We start from the raw sequence: 19,785 nt of genomic DNA on the forward strand, positions 1-19,785 counted from the left end.
AAACTCCACTGCCATCTCTCTTAAACACCTCCATGCTTCCATAGGTATGTCATCTGGACCAACGGCCTTTCCATTTTTCATCCTCTTCATAGCTGTCCTTTCTTCCTCCTTCCTAATCCGTTGCACTTCCTGATTCACTATCTCCACATCAACCAAACTCTTCTCTCTCTCGTTCTCTTCATTCATCAGCCTCTCAAAGTACTCTTTCCATCTGCTTAACACACTCTCCTCGCTTGTGAGTATGTTTCCATCTTTATCCTTTATCACCCTAACCTGCTGCACATTTTTTCCAGCTCGGTCCCTCTGTCTAGCCAATCAGTACAGGTCCTTTTCTCCCTCCTTAGGGTCCAAACTCTCATACAGCTCATCATACGCCTTTTCTTTAGCCTTTGCCACCTCTCTCTTCACCTTGCGCCTTATCTCCTTGTACTCTTGTCTACTTTCTGCATCTCTCTGACTATCCCACTTCTTCTTTGCCATCCTCTTCCTCTGTATACTCTCCTGTATTTCCTCATTCCACCACCAGGTTTCCTTTTCCTCCTTACTCTTTCCAGATGTCATGCCAAGCACCCTTCTTGCTGTCATCCTTACTACATCTGCTGTAGCTGACCAGCTGTCTGGTAACTCTTCACTGCCACCCAGTGACTGTCTCACCTCCTCCCTAAACTCAACCTTGCAGTCTTCCTTTTTCAACTTCCACCATTTGATCCCTGGCACTGCCCTCACTCTCTTCCTCTTCTTGATCTCCAATGTCATCCTACAGACCACCATCCTATGCTGCCTAACTACACTTTCCCCTGCCACCACTTTGCAGTCTTTAATCTCCTTCAGATCAACTCTTCTGCATAGGATGTACTCTACCTGTGTGCATCTTCCTCCACTCTTGTACGTCACCCTATGTTCCTCCCTCTTCTTAAAATACATATTCACCACAGCCATGTCCATCCTTTTGGAAAAATCCACTATCCTCTGACCTTCTTCATTCCTCTCCTTGACACCATACCTACCCATCACCTCCTTGTCTCCACTGTTCCCTTCACCAACATGCCCACTGAAATCCACTCCAATCACCACTTTCTGTCCCTTGGGTACACTGTTCATCACTTCATCCAACTCACTCCAAAAATCTTCTTTCTCACCCATTGCACACCCAACTTGCAGTGCATATGCACTAACAACATTCATCATCACACCTCCAATTTCCAGCTTCATGATCATTACTCTGCCTGACACTCTTTTCACCTCCAAAACACTCTTGACATACTGTTCCTTCAGAATAACTCCTACCCCATTTCTCCTCCCATCCACACCATGATAGAACAATTTGAATCCACCTCCAATCCACCTGGCCTTACTCCCCTTCCATTTAGTCTCTTGCACGCACAATATATCAACCTTCCTTCTCTCCATCATATCTACTAACTCTCTCCCCTTACCAGTCATACTGCCAACATTCAAAGCTCATACCCTCAGTTCCACTCTCTTTACTTTCCTCCTCTCCTCCTGCCTCCGGACACGTCTCCCCCCTCTTCTACTCCTTCTTCTTCTTTGGCCAACGGTAGCCCAATTTACGCCAGCACCCTGTTGACTAACAGTACTGGTGGCGATCATTGTTAACCCGGGGCTCGACCGATCCGGTATGGAAATTTTCTATTGTTGTCCGCATATTGATTTGGCAAAATGTTACAACGGATGCCCTTCCTGACGTAACCATCCCCATTTATCCGGGCTTGGGACTGGCACAAAGAAACACACTGGTTTGTGCATCCCCTGTGGCCAAACACTACACCTACTAAAATGATAATAATGTCCAATGTGCCCCTTTTTCTGTCTGGGAAAAGAGCTTTCAAGGTATAGTCAGCAGTGCTTAAATTGGGTACTCACCTCCTTCAATTTCTACTTAGAATACCGACAAAAGTTCTTAGCGTACATAGAACTGGTGTCAAATTTTCAATGGGGCCTGCCACTGGACTTGCATTCTTTGATCGAATGTTAGTGTATCATGGTGATCCTACTTTTACCCCACCCCGAGTAAAACAACATGCAAAAGTAATACCAAAAGGCGAGAAGGAGCAAGACTCCAACTAAACAGAGTACTGCCACTTCCACATCCAGCACTGATGGTCAGGTAGGCTCTTCAATGAAAAGAATACAGATTGGGTGTAAAGCCCCTTTAGTTGAAGCATGTTGTGTAGTGTTGTGCAAGTTCACACCTTACAAGTTCAGTTCACACAGATTAAAATTAATAAATTCACGTTCATAGTTCACCATTTCAATTTTGAACTAGTCCATGCTCAGTTCATTTTGTATTTTTTAAGGAATGAGAATAAATGACCCATGAGTTTACTTTTTTTCAGTTTTGCATGCCTTATATTAGGCTATTACAGTGCTGAATAGCATGCGATAATTATGAAGACTTTTTTTATTTAAATACACTTTATTGAGGTATACCCAGCAATAAACACATATAACCATATATGCTAATATCCATCCATCCATCCATTTTCCAACCCGCTGAATCCGAACACAGGGTCACAGGGGTCTGCTGGAGCCAATCCCAGCCAACACAAGGCAGGAACCAATCCTGGGCAGGGTGCCAACCCACCGCAGGACACACACAAACACACCCACACACCAAGCACACACTAGGGCCAATTTAGAATCACCAGTCCACCTAACCTGCATGTCTTTGGGAGGAAACCCACGCAGACACGGGGAGAACATGCAAACTCCATGCAGGGAGGACCCGGGAAGCGAACCCAGGTCCCCAGATCTCCCAACTGCGAGGCAGCAGCGCTACCCACTGCGCCACCGTGCCACCCTGCTAATAGCCTCCCGGTCAAAAAAGAAATTAAATAGATGCAAGTATACATATAAATTACCACTCTATTTCCAACCGTGTGACACAAATGGTGACTGTGGAACCAGTGTGTGGGTGAACTCACTTATTACGCTGCCGGTTAAAATTCACATCACATATTGCATCAAACGGGGAAAAATATAAAGTGGCCTTGCGAAGTACAACATTTTCCTAAAAGCAAAAGTGGAGCTTCACTGCATGCTCGTGTCAGTGGGGGTGCAGCTTAAGCACAAGCAGGCAGACACAGACAACGCCTATTTGATCTTACATTATTTTTTCCGAATACAAGAAATAAATATTTGTAAAAATCCACTATTTGTTCTTATCCAAATACCGTACTCAGATTTGGCTCCACCCCAAAATTACAGGGTAAGGCCAAACGTTTAATCTGGACCTAAACCAGATCCAGAATCCCAGATAAAACTGAACTAGCTCACGTTCAAGTTCTTCACTTGCAAATACGTTACGTTAAGTTCACCGTTCTTAGAAAAATTTTCTTGTTCAATGAACGCGCTCTTTTGAACTAGTTCTTGCACAACACTTATGTTGTGTCTGTTTAAATGATACCAAAGGATGTAAATGAAGAGACTGATATAGTTCTGAATAGATGGATTTGAATCTTTGTTTCCTCTGAACCTATGAAATGTGAATACTGAGGTTGATGATCCTGATGTAGAAAGTAAGCTAACAGTATGTGAAAAAAATGGGCCATCTGAATCACAAAAGGGAGGACAGTGTGGATGACTGATGGTGTTTCAGTTTAAAATGAAAATAGTCAAAGTACTAGGGATAGTAAGGATGTAAGTTGAGACATGGATAGTAATGTTGAAAGCAAGGACAGTGCAGCTGCAGAGGGTCAAGAAAATGAGAATGGCATGACAATAACTATTGAATAGAATGGTGATTTCAAGAACCCTAAAGTCTCCAGAAAGACATGCAGGTTTGGGTTAAGAAATGCTGTGTGGCAAATCTGATTTAGATAAATCACCAGCTTTTAATATTGGGGAGGAGGGGGATTTGACAGATTGTCCTCAGCACGGTGGGCTACAGTTAACTTTTTCTGTCTAAAACAAAATGAAAGAAAGGGATTGTCATGTAAGACTGCTCTCCTGATATTCAAATGTTTTTTTTTTCTGTTAAAAAGATGGTGAAGCTGCCATCAGGAACTGAGCATTTCTTCTGAGAGTCAGGGATGAATGCTACAACGCATCTCAATCAAGTTACTCGTACTAAACCTCAAACCTCAAATGTTTAAAATGAATAGTTGTTCTGTATACTTGTTTCTTTCTTATGCTGTATTTATAATGAAAATTACTTTAAAAATAATCAATGAACACAATCATTTTGATTAATTAATTTATTGATTCTTTTTTTTTTTATTTTTTTTTGTAGAATTCCCTGTCAGTTTTCTCAAAACCACAAGAAGTGACCTGTGAGACTCTTGTTCACTCAACACTGAATTTATTAAGAAGCCTTGACCAATTTTTGTATGTTTTGGACAGCCTTCCTCTGGACAACTGTGAATGTCAAATTTCACTTGAAAAATTGCAACGACAAACTGAAAGGTAAAGATGTATTGCATCAACATATATGCAATGTCAACACCAAATTTTAACAAATTTATAGCCATTATTTTAAACTTGTGACTCGGACTTGTGCAACTGGGAAATGCATCCTTTATGCCCTTTCTTTGGAGTTGGGGTGTGTCCTCAGAGGTTGTGATCTGCCATTAATCGATGTGCCAGGATAAAAGGTCGGCTAATAGTCACTTCTGTATGCGAGTTTCATATTCAAAACAGCTTTCTACATCCTTTCCCTTAATCTTTACTCATTTGATTTTTTTGTGGTACTGACCCTCTGCCTAGCGTTTTTTGACTTTGATTTTTGTCATAGGCATTGACTTGACGATTGTGTCTTTTGATCTCCCGTTTTTTTGCCTTTTTCGGTCTCATGTGTCTCTGCTTTCTGCGTGTCTGTGTTTTCCGTCCTCCTGGTGCTTACCTAACATTCTTGTTAGCTTGCTGACATAACAATAATGCACACATATATTTAAATACGGCCCAGAAACAACCTCTGAGCGGCCCAGCACATGGTCCTGCCAAAAATGCAGAGAAAACCAAGAAAACACATTTTGTAAACCTTCATAAATTCCAACATAAATTCCTACAGTAATAAAAGACCATGAATACGACCTGCCACGTAGTCTAGCAACATTGAACCCACAATACAGCACATTATTGTGTGTCTAGAAGTGGTGGTAGTAGTCTATGATACAATGATTTTGTGGAGGTATGTGCAGCACGTTGGCGGCGACAGCTGGTTGTGGCATTGACTACATATTACTGTACATAATTCTACAATCAACTGTGTTTTGAGTCTTAGTTGTATTCCAGTTTCAGCAACTGGTGTGCAAATGTGGGTTTTGGCAAATGAAGCTAATAGTTACTCCAATGAGAGCTTCTGTACTTGTCTTCTACAATTGGTTGGCCCTCCACTCACATACTTAGATCCTGCAGATTCATGGCTTTTATGAGGACGATGATAAGCCATTGACACTCAAAGCAAAGAACAAATTAAGAAGACTGCTTTTGATGAAAATATGCAAAAACCTTGGAATTTACTTTAAAACTCATTCAAATTAACATTGATTGCTTTGCGGGATTACATAACAACTTTTTTGTAGAATGTAGAACTTGTTGTTAACCGTGGTTAAAATTCTTTGATTCTGGAAATTCTGTGTTTGTAATTTTAAAGTGTCAAGCACAATATTATACAGTCAGAGATCATGGGTTCACGTCCTGGGCCTCCCTTATATTTATAGTTATACTTGATGATCCGTCAATTTCAAATTTTAAATGTTTTTTCACCAAATAAACAAAACATGTGGCACTAGGACTCTTGGCCTCTACTGTATACACCTGTGCACTAGATGTTTGTGGACCACCAAGCTGGCACTGCTGCCTCAACCCGACACAGACAAGCGTAGGACATAAGTTCTAGTCACACACTTTTTTTTATTTTCTTTTTTCTCGTGGGAAACGCCTTCCCCCATTTCCCACAAGGACAACACAGTTCCTGGCACAAGCACTACATAGCACAACTCGTTCTTCTCCACTCCTTCTGGCAAGCTTTGTCTTTCTCCTCCTGACTCTGGCGCCCGGAGTAGTGGCTGCTGGCTCCATTTATAAGGCGCCCATGAAATGCTCCAGGTGCTTGATGACGCATTTCCAGCAGCACCTCTGGGTGTAGCAGAAAAGCTGCCGAGAAGGGCTCAGCAGCAGCTGCAGCACCCCCTGTTGGTGCCCACAGATCCCAACAGGGCTGTATGCAACTCCAACTCCCATGGAGCCCCTGTGGGAGTCCAAAGCACTGCTGCAACCCAGGGGGACTGCCACCTAGCACTCCCGGGCAGGTAACGTTCTGGACACGATTGCTCCCCTGGTCCTTCCTGTGTGGAGGTGTCTTTGCTGGGCAAGACCCCGGCCACACGCTACAACGTTATATTCATGTGTCTTAGTTACTGTTATCACTTGTTATGGGTTTGTGCACTGATAGCATTGATAGTTCATTTTTATTCTGTTAAATGCACTTTGTGATGTGCCTGGGTCATATATGACCAAAATATTTATTAAATTTCAGAAAAATAAATGAATGTGATTGCTAATACTATGCACTGTTTTTGATTTTAAGATGTGACAGGGTCAGATGTGAGCAAATGTTTGTTTTTTATTATTTTAGAAGTGGAAAAAATATTGCTACTACCTCAGATTCTGTTCAGTTATAATTTTTTTATTGTTTTTATGGTGACCAAATTTAAAAATGAAACAATGAATAAGCACACTCATTTTTGCTGGTTTAAAATTTGTTATTACCTGCTACTTACCGGACGCTGAAAATGTCCTGCCCCAGCTAAATTTTTTGGTTTGAAAATCTGACCCAACTGAATTTGTAATAGAATAGCCTTGCCATAGACAAAGTGTTTGATTAGTCCGATGTTGAGCTTACTATGAGTGTGTAATGGCAGATCTTGTTGCATATCACACAGATGAAAGTGAGATTAGTCGGTTCCGTTGTTTGGATGACCTTTTGGTGTCTGCTTCTCCTTTATTCCCTACTCACAATGCCTGCACTGAAGGCCTGCACCCATTTACTGCAGTCTGATACAGTGGTCTCCGTGTTGTATTGATGTTGCATGCCTTCATTTCATAATTGCATATGTCTTTGTAACATAAGGTTGGTGTTCCAACAGTTCTGGAGCCTGTTGCCAGTTCCACATACAGCATCTGCCATTTAGTGAATGTGCCTGAGCAACTATAAACATGCTTGGAAAGCCTGCCCGCTCCAGCACAGCAGAGGTTGGGGTATGGTCTTGCCATGTGATGCCAAGAAATCTTTCTGAGACGGCGCCGGTGGAATGTGTTCAGGCGTTGTTCTTAGTAGGTGTGCATTGCCCATGTCTCACTACCATAAAGGAGCATGCTGAGCACACAGGCCTGGTATACTTTCATTTTGGTGTTGGTAGTCAGCTTGTGAGGGCCGGCACGGTGGTGCAGTGGGTAGCGCTGCTGCCTCGCAGTTAGGAGACTCGGGTTCACTTCCCAGGTCCTCCCTGCGTGGAGTTTGCATGTTCTCCCCGTGTCTGCGTGGGTTTCCTCCGGGTGCTCCGGTTTCCTCCCACATTCCAAAGACATGCAGGTTAGGTGGATTGGCAATTCTAAATTGACCCTAGTGTATGTGTGTGTGTGTGTGTGTGTGTGTGTGTGTGTGCCCTGTGGTGGGCTGGTGCCCTGCCTGGGGTTTGTTTCCTGCCTTTCACTCTGTGTTGGCTGGGATTGGCTCCGGCAGACCCCCGTGACCATGTAGTTAGGATATAGCGGGTTGGATAATGGATGGATGGATAGTCAGCTTGTGAATATTATACATCCTCGTAGTCAACTGGGCCATTGTCTCTGAGACCCTTCCAATGTGACTATTGAGCTCAACATTAAATAAGAGATTTTTGCTGACTGTGGACCAAAGATTGCTGATATACAATATGTACATATCTCTTGATAGCTCATCACCATCCTACAAAATGTTCACTTCACAAGGACTATGAAATTTTATAATTAACTGCTATGTTTTTTCATTTTCAGAATTACCCTAATCCTTGTGGAATCCTTCCCTCAAAGCCCACTTGTGCAAGTATTCAACATGTTTAAAAATGTCACAGGTAAGTTAAACATTTTGTATGGATGACCTTCACCACTATCAATAAGTAATGAAAGAAGGGGCTCTCTTGTCAGCAGTTAACAGCCAAAAATAAACAAAAATGACTAGTTTATTAACAAAAAAGGAATGCACAAGGAAGAGATGGCCAAGCCACAGGATAAAATCAGCAGATCTGCATCTCATCTGGGCCTTACCGTACCTTATTGTCTATCAGATGAAGAGGCACCTCCTTTTGCACACCTCACAAAAAAAACCCTCCCTTTTTTAATCCTCAGCTGTTTCTCCTCACACATGGTCCTTTTTTAACCTTGTCTCATATATTTCTGGCAGTTAAGCCTTCACCACCAACTCTCCTCCTGACTTCCGATTTAAAACTGTTTTGGCCATGAGGTGGCTTTAAATGCCATCCCTGGGTCACTTCTGGGGACAGAAGCTGTCATCTTTTTGCTGGAAGGAATCTAGTCAAGTACTTTCTATAGTGGTCCTTCAAGAGCCTTTATCACCTTTGAAGGGCCAGGTTTATAAGGCAGTCCCCGAACTGCCCATTTTCCTAGAGTAACAGCACAATGTCAAATGTTCCACTTGTAATTGTGTGCTCTTTAGTGAATCGATGAAGAGTACTGGCCACCTAAGTTAGTTCCCTGGACTCACTTTGTACCTGGTTATCTGGTCTTAGCTTCCCCAGGAAGTGGCCCTGCCTGATAGAACTTTACTTGTTCCAGAGGAAAATTAGCTTTTTATAGACTGTTATAGGTAATGAAATTCATATCTCTCTATATATAAAGCGATAAAAGGTACATCTGTCTGTCTGTAATGTGTCCATGCACGCGCAGGGGTGTAATGTCATCCTGCATCCACAAGAGATTGGGAATGTCTGATGAACAAAAGCATGTGGCTGGTGTAAGATAATACATTTCGAGGTGTACATCCATGTGTCATGTTGTCCAGCATCTACATCAGGGTTGGAATGTCCAATGAAGAAAGTCTACAAGAAACAGAAAGAAAGAGGGATATATGGCATATCCAGCGAGCAGAGCTTCATAAATGCACAATGTGCTCTAAACAGACAGATTTATCATTGTATTATTATTCGAATAAAAAGAAAGAGGAGACTTTGTGAATTCATTAACAGTAATCAACTCTGTAGAGCAGGATGTCTTTGGGAGCTCTGTGCTGCTTGCAGTATCCTTTTGTGATTATACGTTTTTTTCATTTTACTGTTCACTTTCAGATTTAAATATAGAGTCGTGCATTAAGAATTCAAGTGAGCTCAAAATCCAGCTCAGAGAAATGACAAACCTATCACTTGAAACTATTGAAACAGTCCTTGCAGCGGATTTCAATTTATCCAAGGTAAGGTATAACTAAGGTTAAATGTGTAAATTGGAAATTGAAGGGCAAAATGTTGAAATTTCCATCGAGTTCCCTTGGTTCATTTAAATAAAAATCTTCATGTATATGAACCATTTATTTAAACATTTCATCTGTTTATCTGTGTTGTGGAATTTGCTATAAATAAAATGCAGCATTACAATACACATATAGCAGATCTTTGGCCTGGTGTAAAGACATATATGCATAGGTTTTTTATCTATCTATCTATCTATCTATCTATCTATCTATCTATCTATCTATCTATCTATCTATCTATCTATCTATCTATCTATCTATCTATCTATCTATCTATCTATCTATCTATCTATCTATATACAGTGCATCTGGAAAGTTTTCACAGCGCATCACTTTTTCCACATTTTGTTATGTTACAGCCTTATTCCAAAATGGATTCAATTCATTTTTTTTCTCAGAATTCTACACACAACACCCCATAATGACAACGTGAAAAAAAGTTTACTTGAGGTTTTTGCAAATTTATTAAAAATAAAAAAATTGAGAAATCACATGTACATAAGTATTCACAGCCTTTGACATGAAGCTCAAAATTGAGCTCAGGTGCATCCTGTTTCCCCTGATCATCCTTGAGATGTTTCTGCAGCTTAATTGGAGTCCACTTGTGGTAAATTCAGTTGATTGGACATGATTTGGAAAGGTACACACCTGTCTATATAAGGTCCCACAGTTGACAGTTCATGGCAGAGCACAAACCAAGCATGAAGTCAAAGGAATTGTCTGTAGACCTCCGAGACAGGATTGTCTCGAGGCACAAATCTGGGGAAGGATACAGAAAAATTTGTGCTACTTTGAAGGTCCGAATGAGCACAGTGGCCTCCATCATCCGTAAGTGGAAGAAGTTTGAAACCCCCAGGACTCTTCCTAGAGCTGGCCGGCCATCTAAACTGAGCGATCGGGGGAGAAGGGCCTTAGTCAGGGAGGTGACCAAGAACCCGATGGTCACTCTGTCAGAGCTCCAGAGGTCCTCTGTAGAGAGAGGAGAACTTTCCAGAAGGACAACCATCTCTTCAGCAATCCACCAATCAGGCCTGTATGGTAGAGTGGCCAGACGGAAGCCACTCCTTAGTAAAAGGCACATGGCAACCCGCCTGGAGTTTGCCAAAAGGCACCTGAAGGACTCTCAGACCATGAGAAAGAAAATGATTGAACTCTTTGGTGTGAATGCCAGGCATCACGTTTGGAGGAAACCAGGCACCGCTCATCACCAGGCCAATACCATCCCTTCAGTGAAGCATGGTGGTGGCAGCATCATGCTGTGGGGATGTTTTTCAGTGGCAGGGACTGGGAGACTAGTCAGGATAAAGGGAAAGATGACTGCAGCAATGCACAGAGACATCCTGGATGAAAACCTGCTCCAGAGCGCTCTTGACCTCAGACTGGGGCGACGGTTCATCTTTCAGCAGGACAACGACCCTAAGCACACAGCCAAGATATCAAAGGAGTGGCTTCAGAACAACTCTGTGAATGTACTTGAGTGGCCCAGCCAGAGCCCAGACTTGAATCCCATTGAACATCTCTGGAGAGATCTTAAAATGGCTGTGCACCGACGCTTCCCATCCAACCTGATGGAGCTTGAGAGGTGCTGCAAAGAGGAATGGGCGAAACTGGCCAAGGATAGGTGTGCCAAGCTTGTGGCATCATATTCAAAAAGACTTGAGGCTGTAATTGCTGCCAAAGGTGCATCGACAAAGTATTGAGCAAAGGCTGTAAATACTTATGTACATGGGATTTCTCAGTTTTTTTATTTTTAATAAATTTGCAAAAACCTCAAGTAAACGTTTTTCACGTTGTCATTATGGGGTGTTGTGTGTAGAATTCTGAAGAAAAAAATGAATTTAATCCATTTTGGAATAAGGCTGTAACATAACAAAATGTGGGAAAAGTGATGCGCTGTGAATACTTTCCGGATGCACTGTAACTATCTATCTATCATGTAAACCTCGCTTTAGTAATGCACTGTAGCATGTAGCTTGTAACTAATTAATTTTCTGGACATTTTCATTGAAAGAGGTAACGATGCCACCCTGATTACAGGTGTTTATTGCAAGGAATGTTATGCAGACAAAATATTATACTTTGCTAGCAATTACCCATCATTGCATAAATGAAGCTGTGTTAAGAGACTTTTCAGAACAGTTCACACCCATTGTAGGACCAAGGAGACATCAAACGGCCACCCAAAGACATTCATCAAATATTGCTTTAACATAGGAGATGCCAGAGACCCTAGCAAACAATCAACTCTAACCTGACCTCCCATCCCACTTGGCACACGCTTCCTTATCATCACGGGGTATCAGAAGGTACAGCATGTATCCTTTCCAGATCAGGCATCAAAGTTGCACGCAAGCCTACAAACACTCTGTGCACAGTCCTTTTTAATGCTAATAGCAAGAAATCCACAGCAGAGACACAGAACACAGTTTACAGCATACCATGTGGTTCATGCCCAGCTGTATATGTGGGACAAACATCTAAAACACTCACAAAAAGTATACAGAACATCGCAATGCTGTCAGAAGGAAGGACCCACAATCTCTAATTTACTAACATACAACGTCAACCGGACACGCATTTAAAGTGCAAGTAAAATTGAAGGTTAATAGTAAAAGTGCCAGAGAGCTGGCTGAATCATGGCTATCCAATGAAAATGCCATTAACAGAACATTTGGAAATGAACTCAGCATATTTAGGCTTGAAAAAAAGAACATGCGCATAATAAATAAGACTTTATGACCAACGCTCCCTGAACCCCACTTCATTAATATATATATTTTTGTCCAATAAGGGAGAAGCACGTGTCGTGTACTCTTTGTATTATTTGGCAAATACTGTATAACATATCTATGATCTGCTTCTCGCAACTAATAGGACGTCACAGATGTTTGCCGACCAACCACAAACGTTACCTGGTATGTAGCCACCCAATTAATTAGATTGTGTTTCAGAGTTAAGAATGTAATACTCCGATCTTCACACTGTCAAATAAGCAAACAAGCCACTGTGGTGCAACATCAGAGGCTTTGTGTCAGGTGCTGACGTCTGAGGTTCGATCCCCATAAGGGGATGCAAAAGTTCGTACACCTGACAAGCCCCAATAAGGGGCTGTGTGCTTGTGTACTCTTTGCAATATTTGTTTGTATAACATATATATATATATATATATATATATATATATATATATATATATATATATATAAACTAGGGCAGGGCCAAGCCCCCTGGTGCCTTCGGCACCCAACCCCCAGTTGCGGCCAGAATATTAGTAAAATCTGTAAATGTACAAAAGAAAAATGATTATTTATTGGAGTCAAAATCACGAAGTTCTATAAATATGTAAAAGAAAAATTAATTATTATTTAACGGAGTAAAAATCAAGAAATGAGAATAAAATATTTACTCTCTTACCGATTGGAGTATTCCCATTAAACTGAGGTCCACTATGCTCAATGAGTATTTATAAGAGACTAAATAAACGATCCATTCGTTTTAACTGACATTCTTATAGATAAAAAAAAAAAAACTTTTAAAACATTACTCATTTAAATAACAGGAAAAATCACGTAAAAAGTAAAGTGGTATGTAATGGGTCATCGTAATTCGACCTTCAGCTAACTAAATCACCTAAATACAAACATTGGTGTTATGAATAGATAATGTTTTTTAATAGTTTGTTTTTTTGAAAGAAAGTTTACTTGATCAAAAATAAAAACAGCAACTTTCTTGATATTAAAAACCATGACTTTCTTGATATTTTAGTTTATAATTTAAAAACGGAATAAGAATCAGAAAATCTAACAACATTACATTAAAGTTTGATAAATTCTGAAAAGAATGATACCAAACATATATATGTAGGTTTTAAAATAAGCCCAATTTACAGCTTGACATAAAAACATCACATAAAATCGCTGCACAAAATTGTTGCACTTTTTGGCTTAGGATTTTATATATATAGAGTAGATATACGCTGTAAAAGAGGACAAAGATAAAGATTTTGGGTGACACCGCAACCCTGTATATTGCAAAGGCAAAAAATAAATAATTAATTTCAATAAAAGGAATGTTTCTGAAGACGTGAGTCTAAAATTAGACTATCCAAGATGGCAACACTTCCGGTTATATACAGGTCAGGCAGGAAGAGGCGGGTCCTGATGGACAGAAACCTGAAGTGACATCAGAGATAATGAGGTTGTCAATCATCCAGTCTGCAGATGGAGGAAGAGAGGAGGTGTTAGAATACAGTGCCACCCTGTGGATTGGTGAAGAATTAACACCACCAGAGCCTTTAAGCCACAGGTGTCAAACTCCAAGCCTGGAGGGCTGCAGTGACTGCAGATTTTCATTCTAACCCTTTTCCTAATCAGTGGTCAGTTTTCACTGCTAATTAACTCCTTTTCCCTTCCTTTTAATAGCCCTGTTTTTAAGGATTCCGTCCTCTGATTTGATTCGTTTCTTCATTAAATGGCAGCCAAACAGAAATAAGACGTGAAACGAGCCAACAGATGACCAGCTAAACTGGAACATCAAACTCCAACCAGTTTCTTAATGAGAAGCCAATTCTTGCTGTTAATTAAACCCGTTACTTAATTCCATAGCTTGCTGCTGCTCTCATTCTGCTACAGCAGACATTTCCCAAAGTGTTGATTTTCTGTTTCTGATTATTGACCTGAGAAATCAACCTTACCGAGACCCTCACCTTTCTTTATGTTCAGATAATGTGGTTAGCTGGTCACCTGTTCTCATTTTGTGTCTCATTATTGTTTGGCTGCTAATTAAGGAAATAGAAAGAACTAAGGGGACTGAGTCGAGTTAATTAAATCTAAGGCAAAAGAAGTTAATTAGCTGGAAAAACAGGTCACTAATTAAGAAGGTGGTTAGAATGAAAACCTGCAGTCATTGCGGCCCTCCAGGACTGGAGTTCGACACCTCTGCTTTAAGCTGTCCCCAAGGTGCATGTGTGTGGTAATATAAATCAACATGGTGATAGCTCTCAGGCTGTGAAAGAGAACCTGCAGGCCGATTAAAAATGGGGATTGCAATCCTCATAATAAAACAGACACCTACACCTGCACAATAATCTCTTAGCTTATAATGAAAAAAGAAAATGAAAGCCTGGTGGTGCATAGTAGTTAAATGGAATTATACAGAGAGGAAAACTGCAGGCAGCACTTCATAAAAGTCTGAAGTACACAAAGACTACATTTCAGATTTAGTATAATTAAAAACTGTGCACTATCTATTGTAATATATCAGTTGTTTTTGCTGAAATGTTTGCTTTTTTTGTGTATTTTTTTTTTACAAAAAAGGGCAACCTCAGGGTATTACATTTAACTAAATTCTTTTTTTTTTTTATTTTAGTTCACCTCTGGCTTAATTGTGTTGACTCTGGCTACTGAGTGCAATGAAGAAACTTTCAGACTGTTGCTTTCATTTTCATCTGACAAAGACATCTCAACGTCTGTCAGTGAGATGTGTTCCATGTCCCCAGAGGAACAGTACAAGCTTGTTTTATTATTTGTTCAGCACCTTGATATAAGGAACCTCATTTATCAGGTACAGGCATATTGACTTTATGATATGTATGAAGCAATCAAAGCCTTCCTTCTAATAAAATCACTCAAGAGAAATATTACTTTGTTGGAATTTCTTATGTTATGTATTATTGAATTGCACCACATAATTCCAAATCAGAAACTGTTCTGCATTTTTTTTAAATCAACTCATTTATGCACTTGCTTTTAGGGTTTTATACCACCGACGATGAAGGAGATACTAAATCAGGTCCTGAACATTTTCCAAAGTATCACTGGATTAGCATCTAAAGCACGTCCCATCTTCAAGTGGCTTCCATCATTTCTGTCCTCACTGGATAGTCAGGAATTCATCAACACTCTACACTTTCAAGAGGTAATGAATTGTAAGACTTTCTAACCTTTAAGTACAGTCCGACTAACATTGGGATCTTTTAGGCATCCAATACAGTACGGTGTTAAAAGAGGCCAAAAATTACGTGATTTAAATCCCTATGAGATATAAATCATAGTCATTAGTTGCATAATTCAGACATCTGATTTTTTTTTTTTTTGAAAATTGGATTCTACAATTTATTATGATTTTGAAATAGCCTTTAGTATGTCCCTAGATAAGTAAAGCAAATGAATGAGGTTCTTTTTTTTAATTATTTTTTTGAGTTAAATAAGAACAAACAACAATCAAGACGACCCGTCATCTCCCACACTGTAAAAAGTGTCCCTGCCCTATAAGAGAGGTGAGAGAAGCACAACAGACACATCCCTGAAGGAGAGAGAAGAATCTAAAAAGGGAAGAATTAAGGGTTCAGATTAGTAGCAGAACGTGGACCCCCAGTCAATCTACTGCCAGCAGCTTGCTATTTCTCTACACTGAAACCCAATGATCAGTTGACGCGCAGCACTGCAGTTTCAAGTAAAGAGAGGGGATTTCCAGAAGTTTCCGATTTCCATTGAGAGGCTAAGATTGGTTTTACAGAGATGGTACCCAGACAGAATAGGCTCTGCTGGATAGAAGTCAGGGTAAGAAAAGACAGGAGTAGGAGATGAAATACTGTACATGTGGCAAAGGGCAATCTTAACAGAGAGAATAGAGGACAGTGATTTAAAAATATCATTCCAGAAAGCAGAAGCTTAAATTCTACATCATAGTCAAATAACAAGATATAACAGTTATTAATATAATAGTCGGATTATGTAACAATCAATCATTATCCAACCCGCTATAGCCTAACACAGGGTCACGGGAGTCAATCCCAGGCAGCACAGGGCACAAGGCAGGAACAATTCCCCGGGCAGGGCACCAGCCCACCTCAGGGCACACACCAAGCACACACTAGGGACAATTTAGGGTTGCCAATGTACCTAACCTGCATGTCTTTGGACTGTGGGAGGAAACCGGAGCACCTGGAGGAAACCCACACAGACACGGGGAGAACATGCAAAGTCCGATTATGTAACAACAATATTATATTAAAGAGAGCACAAATCAGATCATTCATTGTCCTATTTAAATATCACCTTGCCAACTTCCAGTATGAAGATATTATCTGCAATACTCTACCGCTGATAAATACTGAAGCTACTGTAATGATTATAATCTGATACTGATAAAGGTATACGTTACGTAATAATTAAGGATGTATTATGAAATGTAAGGTGTTAATGGTCTAATGTAATTTAAAAACGGCACAAACCAGATTTCATTTACAGTTCATTCCACAGTAAACCAATCACAGTAAAAACACTTCAGACATTTACCCATTTACTAATATACAACCACCAGCTGTGTTACCCGGCTAAGACGAGTTGAAATCAAAATAATCAACGTTTGCAGCGCATCATGCAATGCATATGTCTCTGCTATATTCCATGTGGTATGTGATTCATTAAAGCAGTGTTAATGTTTGTGATGAGCCATTTGTATTTTATTTGATGCAAGCATGTATGACATAGACAAAGTAACTGGACAGACACTCAGACAGACATACTGTACATACACTTATCCATTTCTTAAGGTGTATAGTTTGATATTTATGATCTTTATTCCAACGTGTTTTAAAAATACAACAGATGTGAGATGCTTCTTCCTCCGAGGCAATAATGAGGCACCTGACTGAAGCTCCCATTTGCACGTGTATGTGCGGTCAGCCAGGCACCCCAACCATCTCACGTACCTCCATGCCCGATTGGAGCCTGCACCTCACAGAGTGTGATTACTTATTTAAAAACCACCCAACGTCACGGACCATTTATCACATGCTGACAGATGGCAGAGGAGCTGGATGAGAGGTCAATGGACAGGAAGAGGCATGTCCAGGCGACCAGAAGGTAGAAGTGATGTCACCGCTTGTCTCGCTGTCAATTATTGGATCTGCAAATTAAAAAAGAGCAGAAGCATTAGGTGAAGCTCCAACCCTTGTTCAGGAGTGGAACTATAGTCAAATGAGCCCTTAGGTTGTAAGTGAAAGTGTGCTCTGTAAGAATGAAGTCAATCAAATTAATTTACTTAGAAAGTCCTCACTATTTGCGAATGGGAAATCGTATACGTATATAAAGTAGACTTTAACAATCTTGCGGTCTTGTATATATGTTACTAGGGGGCTCTGCCCCCTGCTCGCTTCGCTCGCCAACCCCTGGTGTTGGGGATGGTGTCTTGTTCTTGAATGAGTTTTCCTTGGCATGGATCATTTATAACCTTAACTTTAACGTCAGATGAACGGCAAATTCGTGAGAAGGCCACATAAAGTTGTCCATGTCCAAATACGGGCTCAGAGAGGTAGATGCCAACCTTGTCCATGGTTTGTCCTTGTGATTTGGTGATGGTCATGGCAAATGCAGGTTTAATGGGGAACTGTCACCATTTAAGTGTAAAAGGTAATTCTAGGTCAGAAGTTGTAAGGTCAGTTCTAGGAATCAGAACAGTATTGTTAGCATGTGATCCTGTAAGAACTTTTGCTTCAATAACATTGTGTGTCATGGTGTTGAAGACTAAACGTGTACCATTGCATAAACCCTGTTTAGTGTTAAGGTTTTTTAATAGCATGATTATTGTTCCGATTTTAAGGTTAAGATTGTGTTGTGGTAATCCGGCTGGGTTAATAGTGTTCAAATATTCTAAGGGGAAATTAAGATGGTCATTGTCGTCATCAGAGTCAACTTTGTCAGAGCTTAGAAAGAGCTGTGCCTCTCCAGGAAGTAATGCAATGACTTGGTTATTTATGTGATCAACATTAATTTTTTTTGGACATAATATAGTCCGTTGTGTTAAAAGGGGTATTTGGTCTAATGAGATTGCTGTTCCAAATATCTCCGTAACTAAGTCGTCGCAGATAAAGGCTTGAGGAATTGTAATAATATCTGGGTGAAGTCCATCTGTATTGGTGAGTGTCCCATCTCCCAGTTGTGATAACCAATTGTTATATTCTGGATCTGGACATCGCATGTTTTGTACCAAGTGTATCTTTTGAAAGCAATGCCAATTGTCCGCGTATTTTACGGTGGACTGAACAATAGCTGAGCGCACGGCATGTGGAACAATAGTTAAGCACTGTCTAAAATCTCCTCCTAATAAAAGTACCTTTCCTCCAAAGGGAATATTATTATTCATCAACGTTTGTAGAAGTTTATCAATGGTGTTGAGTAAGTGACTGGATGCCATTGTACATGCATCTATAATTAACAGTTTTGCAAGACGGATGTCACGTGCATTGTTACTGTTCATTTTCATAGTGGATACCGATGTTTCTGTGATTGGGACCGGTATTTTGAATAAGGAGTGACATGTGCGACCATTTATTAACAAATTAGCTGCCACTCCGGTTGTAGCTGATGTGATAATTAACTGTTAATAATAATTAATAATAATAATTTTTTTGCATTTATATAGCGCTTTTCTCACTACTCAAAGCGCTCAGCAATTGCAGGTTAAGGGCCTTGCTTAAGGGCCCAACAGAGCAGAGTCCCTATTGGCATTGACGGGATTCGAACCGGCAACCTTCCGATTGCCAGTGCAGATCTCTAGCCTCAGAGCCACCACTCCGTTGTTTTGGAGCCTTGCCTGCTTGTTTTCTGGCATTTCAGACGCGCGTTGTAGACGTCTGCGTTCATTTATTTTGTCCTGTCGCTCCCGTTTTTGTATTTCTGTGACTTGAGCTCTTTCCTTTTGAACCCATGCCTGCTTCGCTTTAGCACTTTGAGATGCGCGCTTCATGCGTCTACGTTCATTGTGTGTGTCGCGGGTTCGTGTTTGTGGTCCCGTTACTCGAGCCGTATTGTTTTGTACCCGTGATCGTGAATTCATGACTTGTTTGTTCTTTATCGTTAGTAATATGGATAAGTAATAAGGAGGATCGCACTCACTGTTAATATGGAGCCTTTTCTGTGGTTGTATGGTTAATAGTGCATCATTGTAATGAGATTCACCTATGCTGTACAGTTTGAACGTGTTCAGATGACGTATGTTTCGTTTCTTCGTATTATTATCCATCAGGTGTCGCGCCTGTATATGTATTGTAGTCCGGTCTCTTGTTGTTTATGTATGACGTCGTTTGTTGGCGTGCGTTTCTTTAGAAGTGCGTGGAATGTGCTGTATAGTCTGTACGTTGATTTCAGATGCGAGTTGTAGGCGAATGCTTCTATCGTAGTATCTGCCGTTTTCCGAAACACAAATCGCTTTCTGTAATATGTTGGGTTTGATGTGTGACCCTCTGAGGACTCCGTGGTCTGTTACGTTTAACTGTGATGTGGGGGTGTGAGTCCTCTTTTTCA

The 19,785-nt window shown here is 40.6% G+C and overlaps 1 protein-coding gene across 1 annotated transcript in view; it reads left to right on the forward strand.

The window, feature by feature from the left end:
• The window catches only part of LOC114663796 (ATP-binding cassette sub-family A member 13-like), a 488,511-nt gene that overhangs the window by 4,271 nt on the left and 464,455 nt on the right, over positions 1–19,785 (forward strand). The window contains exons 3-7 of the mRNA XM_028817717.2: positions 4,253–4,425; positions 7,996–8,072; positions 9,303–9,424; positions 14,846–15,040; positions 15,230–15,394. Coding sequence (XP_028673550.2) covers positions 4,253–4,425; positions 7,996–8,072; positions 9,303–9,424; positions 14,846–15,040; positions 15,230–15,394 — 732 coding nt within the window. The remainder of the gene's footprint in view (positions 1–4,252; positions 4,426–7,995; positions 8,073–9,302; positions 9,425–14,845; positions 15,041–15,229; positions 15,395–19,785) is intronic.

Source organism: Erpetoichthys calabaricus, chromosome 13, assembly GCF_900747795.2.
Source record: "Erpetoichthys calabaricus chromosome 13, fErpCal1.3, whole genome shotgun sequence".
In the NCBI taxonomy this organism is placed as follows: Eukaryota; Metazoa; Chordata; class Cladistia; order Polypteriformes; family Polypteridae; genus Erpetoichthys; species Erpetoichthys calabaricus.